The 11,100-nt window shown below is 35.1% G+C and overlaps 1 protein-coding gene across 2 annotated transcripts in view; it reads left to right on the top strand.

Annotated features, from left to right (window-relative positions):
• pappa (pregnancy-associated plasma protein A, pappalysin 1) overlaps positions 1 to 11,100 on the top strand; it is a 121,795-nt gene that overhangs the window by 51,237 nt on the left and 59,458 nt on the right. For both annotated transcript variants that reach the window (XM_015392666.1, XM_015392676.1), the window contains exons 8-10: positions 2,854 to 2,982; positions 3,122 to 3,213; positions 6,115 to 6,311. In XM_015392666.1, coding sequence (XP_015248152.1) covers positions 2,854 to 2,982; positions 3,122 to 3,213; positions 6,115 to 6,311 — 418 coding nt within the window. The remainder of the gene's footprint in view (positions 1 to 2,853; positions 2,983 to 3,121; positions 3,214 to 6,114; positions 6,312 to 11,100) is intronic.

The following is an 11,100-nucleotide window of genomic DNA, read 5'->3' as shown; positions in this document are numbered from 1 at the left end:
GGCATCTGGTTAGGAAGCCTCCTGGACGCCTTCTTGGTGAGGTGTTCCGAGCACGCCCCACCGGGAGGAGGCCCCGGGGAAGACCCAGGACACACTGGAGAGACTATGTTTCTCGGCTGGCCTGGGAACGCCTTGGGGTTCCTCCTGAAGATGGATGGATGGATGGATGGATGGATGGATGGATGGATGGATGGATGGATGGATGGATGGATGGATGGATGTTATCAATCATTTCATTTTTAATTTTTGATCATCATTTTGATTATTCATTTTATTCATGTTCATTATCTATTTGATTACCTTTATGCCGCTGCAATGAACCTTTCTCTGTTTTCTATTAAGTTCTTTCGTGTTCAGCAATAACATTTTCTTGATATTAAAATGTGCTTTAAATCAACTTGCCTTGCATTGCGTTATAGTTTTAAGTGTATAAAACAAGAGCAAAGTGGTTAGTTTACCAGGAGAGGTTCTCCAAAGCATAGGGTTTAAAAGATGCAACCAAAAATAAATGAGAAACCTTGTATTTCATTCTCTCTTACCAAAGATAAATATGCCTACTGCATAATTTCAATAACACGAAAGATGTAACAGGAGATTTTCATTCTCCAGTACCACAGCAGTTATAACATGGCCATCTGACAGCGACGTATCACCATACATGTAATAGCTGTTCATATAAATATATACTATATGAACACATTTTATTAGGGATTTACAAAGAGAAATGTCCATTCCTCCGCAGAAAAAAAGCCTTAATATTCACCTGTCCTGCGGTTTGTTACATACATTATTTTGGTTATAAAAAAAGAGAGAATCTTTTCAAGCTACTTTTTAGTTTAATGGGATGATTGTAATTTAAAGTTTGGACTTACACAAATCACTCATCACACATCACTCCATAAAAACAGCTTTGGGAGATGCCAATAACTGTGACAGTATGCTTAAATAAGCCATCCAGATGCACAAACATGTGGTTTTGCAAGTGTTTTTTCTTCTCCACATCTTTACTGTGAGATTATGGGTTTCCTGCAAAGTTACATGAGACGCTTCTAAAATTCAAACATAGTGAAATAGATGCAGAAAATGCATCAGTGATATGACTCAGATTAGATTAATCTCATTGCTGGTGGTAACTCCATACATTCATATTCCCTTACTTGGTAATTTGCATGTTCTGATGCATGACCTGCCTAATTTTTTTGCCGCTTTTCCTAGTTACTTTAGAGACACAAACACCATGTGCACCTGGTCTGTAGATCAACTTTGCACATGCTATCAAGTTTTCTCTTGCTACATGTTTGCTACATGCAAACTTTTAGGAGGTTAAGGCCTTAGAGTTGCATTAACACTGTCCAAGAGATCCTCTTGAGGTATTGTACCATAGTCATCTTTGACCTTAATCAGGGTTGACAGGTGATCAACTTAGCCATGATCTTGTCTCTCAGGTCAGTAATTCTGGCAACCATATCTATCATTGGGGCTTGTTCTTAGCCTTAACCCATGGAACAACAAGAATAATAGAACAATGTCTGCTATTCTGATAGTCATATTTTTTTTTTTTTTCAATTTGGAACCTTAAGTGCTTAAGTGAACCAGCCAGATAATATATCACACAATTTGGTGTTTTTCAGAGTGTGGGCTTTTTAGTAAGTTTCTTTTTTACTTCATTTTTAACAATAACATTGACCCATTATGTGTAGAAGCTTAAAAATGTTTAAAATATGAAAGAATTCAAGAAAAAATATGAAATTCAAAAACTGTTTTCACAAATATTGTCAAGAATAACCTGAAAACAAGTATTCTGTCCTTTAACAGATAAAAGCAAAATATGTGTAATGATTAAAGGAAAAGAAAATAGGTAATTCTGCATTTTGCTTTTAGTATCGTCAACTTTAGGCTTTGTAGGATACCTATTGTTTTTCCTTTGTTTGAGAGGGCCCTGCTTTACCAACAATCTAAATAGCTGAGGGCTCATCAACGTTTATGACTTTCCTGAACATCACTCAAACACTTCCTTGGTTTAACTGCTGACTTTGGCATGGAGTTTGATGAGTCAGAGTGAGTTGGCATCAGTGTTTGCTCCTGGTGGTAAATTGCATTTACACTGAGGATTATATAGCTGTATTGGGAAAAGTGGTTTTAACTCATGTTTATTTGTTAAGGTCTGGAGAGAAAAGTTGGCTTACTGTTTTTAGTCTATGTTATCCATTACTGCATTTAAGATACTACATATCCTGAAGCCTGCTGCAATGTTATTCCTTTGAGCATTGTTTAAAACTGTGGCTACTTGTCAGTACATTGATGGCATTGATGAAGGAAATCTAAAATATAGTCTATGATACTTGATGGTCCATATGAAGTAATCTATGTCAAGCCTATTGGATTAATTTACTTAATTTACCGATGTCCTCCATTTCCATTCACCAGTTTTTGCCACACTTTTAACAGATAACAAGCCTGATTATAACAACCAATGAAGCAACCCCTTCTTTGTATGCAGCACAACATAATATTAAATCATACATTTTTCAGCTCAGTGTAACTAGCACAAAACTAGAGTGAATTTTTTATTTTTTTTTTTCAAAAAGATTTTTGGATCAGTATTTAGTAGGTCAGTGTTGCTCTAGTGTTTACATATTAAAATGATGTAACATTTTCATAAGAAAACAAAATAAAGATTGGTCATATTCAGTCTCTTCAGCATGTGACCACTCTATCTAAGCTAAAATTATAAATACCATTAATGCACCATACAGCATTCTTTTGTCTGTCCATTGATAATTTTACAGTTATTCATGGTGAATCAATCGGAAATGTGAATTTTATTTGTTTTCTTTTTCACTTTCTGTGTAGAGATGTGGTACTGCATGTCCCATACACCTACCAGATCCAGACAATCTCCCGCTGGGGTAAGAGTGAGCCCTCTCCACCCCTGGTACACGAACTTGGTGGTCCCTATTGTGGAGATGGAAGGATCCAGAGGTAATGTGATGTTTAAAATATATACTTTGATCATAGTTAATTGATATATTATTCAAAAAAAAAAAAAAAAAACAGTTTCTGTTTTTTTTTATATTGTTGTCAAGTGTAGCCTTTTGACACAGTTTCTGTTTTATTTTAGTTCTAAAGGAGAGGAGTGTGATGATATGAACTCTGTGAATGGAGACGGCTGTTCAAGTCAGTGCAAGGAAGAGCCCTTTTTTAACTGTGTTGGTAAGGCTTATGGATTGAGTTGTGTTAGTCACATTTAAAGTACATTTTTAAACAGTAACACCACATTTCTGTTGTAATGATGTAGAACTCTGATACCCAATGTTGTATTTCCATCAACTGTAGGGAAAAATAATTTAAATTAACTTTCTCTTTTTTACTGATCTACCTAATGTTCTTCATTGTCTTAAAAATATTAAAGAAATAAAAGTCAGGAGTTTTCTTTTTGCTTTGGTCAAAAGTTTTACATGCATTAGTGATTGTTTGATAGACTTAGACTTCCTTTATTGTCACTGCACAAAAAAACACAAGGTGAATCTTGACAACGAAATGTCGATTACTTGGCTACCAATGTAACAGAGCTAAGACCTTATTCCTGCACAATAAATATGTTTTCTATAACTAACAGCTAGCTATATACAGGGTAAAGAAGTATATACCGTATATACATAAATATTGCACTGAGTTATTGCTAAAAGAAACATTAAACATTGAGCTTACTTAGATACAAAACTGCTGCAAATTTTAATAAATCTATACCTCAGTATTGTTTATGACCTTATCAAAGATACAATATATGAAGATAACTAAAAGACAAAATAATCATTAATATTCTTAATCTTTTAATTCACTTTGATTTTTTCCCTTTTCTGGTTGATTCTCCAGTCGTGCAAGAACTAGTGCGTTGTGTAGTGTACAGGGGGAAATGAGGGGCGATCAGCCTCCAACGACTGCCTCCCGATCAGGAATTGTAAGATCAGGAGAAAATTAAACATGTTTGAAATTCAGTCGGCCGCCGTAAGATCACATCAGAGCAGAGATCGCATCAGGGTGTTGGACCATACAGTTTGAGAGCATACATCGTGAGCTGTTAACTTTTAAACCCTGCAGTTTTCACTCCTTTTACATACGGTTTGAGCATATTGCACAGTTTATGCCCGGCTTTAGCTGCAAATTTCAGCAGCCAGTTCAGTGATAGCGTTCAAAATAAAGCTAAATCTTTTTGAGAGTTAACATCTAACTTTGTTTAGACACTAAACAATCCATTCTCCCTGTTTAACGTGTTTTTTGTCGTATTTTTCTTCTAATTGTTCCGGTACTATCTCCCTTGAGGTCTTTGCTTCCTACTGCTGCACTCAGTCACCTTCCTACTCTTCCATTATCTGTTTATTGTATCCCACTTCAGTTTCAGATACAATGTCAAGCATTGTTTGGTTTTCTTAACTTGTTGCTCCTCTGTCTTTAGTTCACACTTAACCTTTTTTTTTCTGCACTTTTCGTCAGACACTGTTTGAGACAAGAACTCTTGTCTTGCTTTATCTTCTTGCCTTGTTATTTGCCTGTTTCTACTTAGTGAGTGGCAGAAGAATCTTCTATATGCCCCCTCAGTAGCCCCCCGTTTCACCGTTGCCAGAGCACAGAACTGACTTGAGCTTTTGGCTGTGCTGGAGATGGCTGGAATTTCAAGAAGGAGGACTCAGCCAACTTGGCACAGAATACCGTCTTTCCCCCTAACTGGAACCCCACTGGCTGACGCTGCTTTAGTTGAGACCACTGGGGCCCAGGCAACCTTCCTGCTCCACTCCTCTCTCCTCCAATACACACGCTTTTGGTTCCAGACCCTAACTGCGGGTGGGATGTCTGGAAAAAATACTGTTGTATCTTTCTTTTACCTCTTGACTTTGTCTGCACCTCTTTGTCCCTCCTCCTCTTGTGTTTGTCTGTCATGATTTCATTTACTTATAATCTCTACTATATTCTCCTTTGCTCTGTTTTTATGACCCTGTGATACACTTGGATTCACACATATAAATCCAGTTCCAGCTTTACCATCCGGTTTTCTCTTTAGCTTATCTGATTAAGCAATAAAACAGGTGATGTGGTATTACATTTTTTATAATTTTTTTTGCATCTACTCTATCTTTTGGTAGTATCTGACAATGCTGGCTGTTTAAAAAAATAGTTGAAGCATAATCTTTTCGTCCATCAAACTGTAGCAACTCAATATTTAATCTCAGGCCATGAGACTGCTGTGAATATTTTTGTACATATCAAAAAATCATTCTGTATTAAGCGTTTTAAACTTGTCTGACATAATCGCACCCCTATTATAGAGATGATGGAAATACTACATACAGTAAATATGTTAACAAAAAGGTAACTTAAATGTTTCTGTTATGTATATGCACATGCACACTGGTGAAGAATTATCCAGATCAGCATGCTAAATGCTTTCAGGTGCAACCAACTCTGGACACTAGAACCTATTTTTTATTTACCCGTATTTAGAAAATTATAATTTTTATGCTTGGCTGCATGCTTAGGCTATGTACAAGATGATCGGTTATAAAGCTGAAAACTTCCATGTAAACCTTTCAGATTAGATTGTGAATTTTAAAATTATTTCAATGTGGAAAATTTTTTTATTATTTATGAGATTTACTCAGAAGTTTGTAAAAAAAAAAAAAAAAACGTCCATGTAATACCACACATCAAAGGTATTTGAATCAATAATGTAATCAAAACTTAGTTTCCTTTATGAAGCCATAAAGCACAAATACAGTTTTTATATTTAAAAGTCTGGTGCTTGCAACTATGTAGTGTAGTGAATATGTTTAGTTGGCAATAGTGTAACCTTAAAAATTGACCAAAAATGTTTATGCTATACGTTTTACAACCTTCAAACATATCCACTATATAAAATACCACATCATTATTGGCTGAATTTATATTTAATAGGGTGTTTTACTATGTGATAACCAATAACGGTGTTCTTTATTTCCTTAACATCCATAAAAAAAAAAAAAAAATTATTAAGATAGATATACCAACATGTATAGTAGGAAAAAAAAACATATAACATTTATTTAACATTTACATATCCTGTATTCTTCTTAACTGCAGAGGAGCCAAGCATGTGCTACTACTACGATGGCGATGGGGTGTGTGAAGATTTTGAGAGGGAAACGGGTGTGAGAGACTGTGGCCTTTATACACCCAGTGGTTACTTAGACCAGTGGGCTTCCCGTGTTGAAGTTTCTCATGAAGAAAAGCCATATTGCTCTGGGGAAGTGGCTGCTGGATATCCGGCTGTTACTAAGGTAAGCTTGTCCTAGAAATGTAAAATGTTACTTTAAATTCCTAGTTGATGTCATGTTAGTGTTTTTCTGTAAAAATGTAAAATAACATGACACGGACCTAAGTAATATACCAAAGTTAAACACATTTTAAAACACTAGTAGGGTCATTCTGATGTTATCAGGTCTTGCAGTATTAAGATTTATTTTCTTTTTATCTCACACAATTACACTCTCAACGCACAGACAAGTCGAATGACTCCACATCTTTTACTGTGAGCTTATGGGTTTCCTGCAAAGTTACAGGAGACCTTTTTTTTTCTAAAATCAATTTTGAGCATTTTAATATTAATTCATTTAACAAAACCCTTTGTTATGTTGTATATCTAGTGCCGCCTCTTCCTTATCCCCATCACTTTAACAATAGACCTTTAGCTCCAGTTTCTCTTGAAACCGGTCAAAATTAATAGAAATATTTTGAAGTAACAATATTTAACTGAAAACAATATAAAATCTGCCCTCATTCAATGCCTATCTAACTGTTACTCATTTAGCCAAACACCAACAACCGCAGAAGCCAGAAAAGAAACAAACAAAACAAACAACTAGAAAATATCCTCTGAGCTGATACTGGTCTCGATGTTATTGACACCTGCTTTGGTCAGTGGTTATTCATTTTTGTTTGTTATATACTATCAACATTGCCATCTGCATAGTGATATCTTTTAACACAAACCAATATAAAATGTGTAGCTGAAACTTATCTGCTTTCCAAATTTAGTTGATAGTAATATTTCTAAAAACTCAGTTCACCTTAAAACTGACCAATCTCCTAAAAAATTCCTGCATTTCAGTATAAACTTACAGTAGGAATGATTGATAGTCACATACAATGTACTAAAGTGTATACAGCATGGTTTTATGTGTCCTAAAAGATAAAAAAAAAAAGACATATTTGTATATTTACTGGGAACAATGTATGCATGTGCACCTGCAGTAGACACAGAATTGATTACATAAATGGGTCTGAATTTATCTTTCAAAAAAATCAGTCAGTGTTTGAAAGAGTCTGAGCTTGGTGCAGAATACCCTGGCCCAATTTTGAGATTGAAGTGGCATATCCTCTTAGCAGTTTTCAGAGCTGAAAGCGACAATCGTAAACTCATTTTTTTGCCTTAGTATTTTATTTATTCAGAGTAAAATGATCGCAATATATGAGGAGAAAAACATAGAATCCTTGTCATTCACTACAAACATATTTTTAAACATAGCTGTTAGTTGATCCATGCTAACAGATCATAACCTAATCAAGAGAAACAAAAATAAATAAATAAATAAAATCAACATTGTGCTTCACATTACTGTAATAAAAATGATTATTAATACAATAAATCGATACATAGTTACTTTTGATTGTTTAAACCCCAGATACATTTTTAGGCACACTTTCATATAGGAATATTTGTGGTGACAAGCTTTTTTACTGAACAAAATTGGTGCATTTATAGATAAATATTATTGCAAATTGATGCTTTTCTGTTTATTCTATTTATGTCACAATTTAGATCAGAGTTTAAAACATTGTCTCGGGTATAACTTTATTGGGTTAAGTTTAGTTATATGAAAATCTGGTGTGCTTGAATAAAGGTTCTTAAGAAGATACACATTTTCCAGCTTAGGTGCTATGCATGTGTCATGAACCCAAGTGTGATATCTGTGGCAATCACTTTTTGCCTCAGGTGACCCAAAAAAACTGCAATTTTTTTGGCAGACTCAGTCCTTGTCACTAAATTTCCTCTTAATTGTTCAGTTAATTGAAGACATTGGAGAAAACACGTCCTTTATTTCTTTCATGCAAATGCAGTTGGTTGAAGATCCTTTAGATTAGACTAAATTATATCAGACAGATATATTTATATGACAAATGGGACAGAAATAAATCCTCCAACTTTCAATGTAGTAATAATCTCAATTCTGAAAGTTCTGGAGATAGCCGTTAACACTGTCTAGGACTAAAGGAAGAAGTTATTAGGAGCAAAACCTAACTTAAAGGTTTAACAAGGACCTTTTTAGATGTCCTACAAACTTTTTTTTTTTGCGATTTTAAATCATCCTTAGGATTAGGAGATAAGGATAATGGAAAAAGAAGCATGATTTATCCGTAAGTAATCCAGAGGAGCTCAGCAAAATAAGATTGATCTATTATTGGGTTGAGGATTTGAACTGCAATGAAAGACTTGTGCCTGCCAGAAAATAATTTTGCTATGCTGATGTAAACAGTTAATTTTAATTAGTCTAAAAGCTGAAAATATGGGGAGACCAAATGACTGGCTGCATTGAGGTGAGGTCATCAAAATTAAATGGTAAGAAATAAGATTTAATGGCTACGGCTGAGGGTATTTGCTGAATTCAGTTTCTTTTATGTAATATGTTAATCTAAATAAATTGTGTTTTGTTTATGTGAAGATTTACATAAATTTTAATGCCTTTTTGTTATACCTAGTAAACATTTGACAAGATATAATGATGCCCTTGTCCCTTAAACTAGTAAATATATATATTGTGTGTTTATATTGTGTTTTCCATTGTCTCTGTTTAGACAAAGGAAAACACAAATTCCTTTCAAATATTTCTAGCTGTTTTGCATTGGATGAATGATTTTTTTGAACCTTGGTTTCTTTTAAAGTGCAGTGAACTGCTTTGTATTGTATTGCAAATTAAACCGTTATCGGTTGTAGATTTGAAAAAAAATCTGAAGACAGAATCAAATATTGATATTGCCTTATGACATAAACATATCTGCATTACGGACTGCACTTTGGTTTATAGAGAAGAACATATACACTGATTCCTGTGGTTTTGTTATCACCAAGTAGGTGCCTAATTATTCACATAGAAAAAGTCAAATAATGTCCACAGAGATGGTTTAAATATTTAATATAAGCTTGATTTTCCTCTGAAAGTTCCAGAATATACAGTGTATAGTGTGGATTTTTTTTATCCCCTTAAAAACAGATGTTACTATGCAAGGCTGCAGAAAATCTGTTTACTTTAAATCAGTTTAATGATATATGGGGGATTTATGAAGACAGCTACACTGTACCTTCAGACCAGCAGGTGGTGGAAATAAGAAACTGAGGGCATAGTTCTGTGTCATCTTACAACCATTAAGGCTTAAAACGATCTATCGTCTGATCCAATGGAAAATCAGTCGTAGCAATCACATCTTATTGGATTGCATGGGGCTCTCAGACCGCTCATGATTCTTTGCAACTGTGACCTACGCAGCAATTTCAGGGAAGGTCACGAGGCTGACAGGACGATAGAGATCCACTGTTCCACAAATCCACTGTTGGAAAAATACAAAGTAAAATCTTTAAATAGCAATGCAAACCAGCTGGTTTCATCTCCTTAAAAGTTCGTCACTGTTCATCTCCAGCTGTCCATGTGCGAGAGGCGGGGAATCACCCTGGAAAGGGTGCCAGTCTATCGTAGAGCAACACAGAGACAAACAGGACAAACAACCATTCATGCACACACTCACACCTAAGGAGAATTTAGAGAAGCCAATTAACCTAACAGCCATGTTATTGGACAGTGGGAGGAAGCCGGAGTACCCGGAGAGAACCCACACATGCTCAGGGAGAACATGCAAACTCTGTGCAGAAAGACCCCGGGCCAGAATTCGAACCCGTGATCGTCTTGATGCAAGGCAGCAGTGTTACCCACAGCTCCATTGACCAACCTATGCTACTCATATCAAAACTACAAATACCAATTTATGATTTAAATCTAAATACATTAATAAGCAGTTAACTTAAAAAAAATTATTTTGATAAATTGTTAGATATTTTCCTCTAATCTGTGGATTTCAGCGAAGTGTGCAACTGTAAACAGCAGTTACTGAATTACTGAATGTTGCCAGAACATCTCTAAACCTGCCTGTAATATTTTGATGATGAAGTGAAAAAATAATCATCTGATCTTTACATGTTAACATATCACAATGTTTGCACAAGGGGATAAGTCTTAAAACAATACTTGACCCAGGGTTAAACCCTTAAAGGAGACAAGTTAAGTGCAAAATTAGAGTTTAGACGTCCAATTCTTTTACGGCCAAGGAAGGAGACAAAGAAGAAAGAAAAAAGTAAATATTGTACTTTATCATTTACTTGGACACAATAGGCTTATAGGTTACTGGTTTTAGACAGAATGTACTTATCAGTCCTTCATGTACGACTAAGATAACCATTTAATCCCTTCAGCTTTAAACTGTTAAACTGTAGATGTACTCTTTTAAAATAGGCCTCACAACTAGGGTATTTAATCCTGGCAAAAATTCATTAAATATAGGTACATAAATCCAAGTTTTAAGTCAGAAATCAAGGCACTATAGTGATCAGAAAACCTTGATAAGATATGTTCACGCCTGCTTCATATTCTCCTTTCTTTGGTAATTAAGTTGGCATATTTACATAGCAGTACAGAAACATGTGCACACATACAGGCACTGTGCTGCCTCCATACAGGCTTATAAGGTTGTTCCATATGGGGCTGAAATGTACCACTAACGTTCTGAAGCAGGACATGATGTTTTCCCACTACCTTTTTGCAGCATGCTTTAGGGGAATTACAGTAGAGCTCACAATTTACTTCAGTGTGTTTATAATTGTTTGCATGTGTGTGGGCATGTTTTCTCATATTCTTGGGTCCATCAGTCTAAAGTTAAATATGTCTGTGAGGTATAACAGTTTATTGGCACCAAAGTAGCCTTTAAATTTTAAAAGGTTGTTTATGGGTTATTGGAATTTGG

Source organism: Cyprinodon variegatus, unplaced genomic scaffold, assembly GCF_000732505.1.
Source record: "Cyprinodon variegatus isolate N-32 unplaced genomic scaffold, C_variegatus-1.0 Scaffold23, whole genome shotgun sequence".
Taxonomy (NCBI): Eukaryota; Metazoa; Chordata; class Actinopteri; order Cyprinodontiformes; family Cyprinodontidae; genus Cyprinodon; species Cyprinodon variegatus.
Note: the sequence above shows the minus strand (reverse complement) of the source record. Positions and strands in the feature narration are given on the sequence as shown.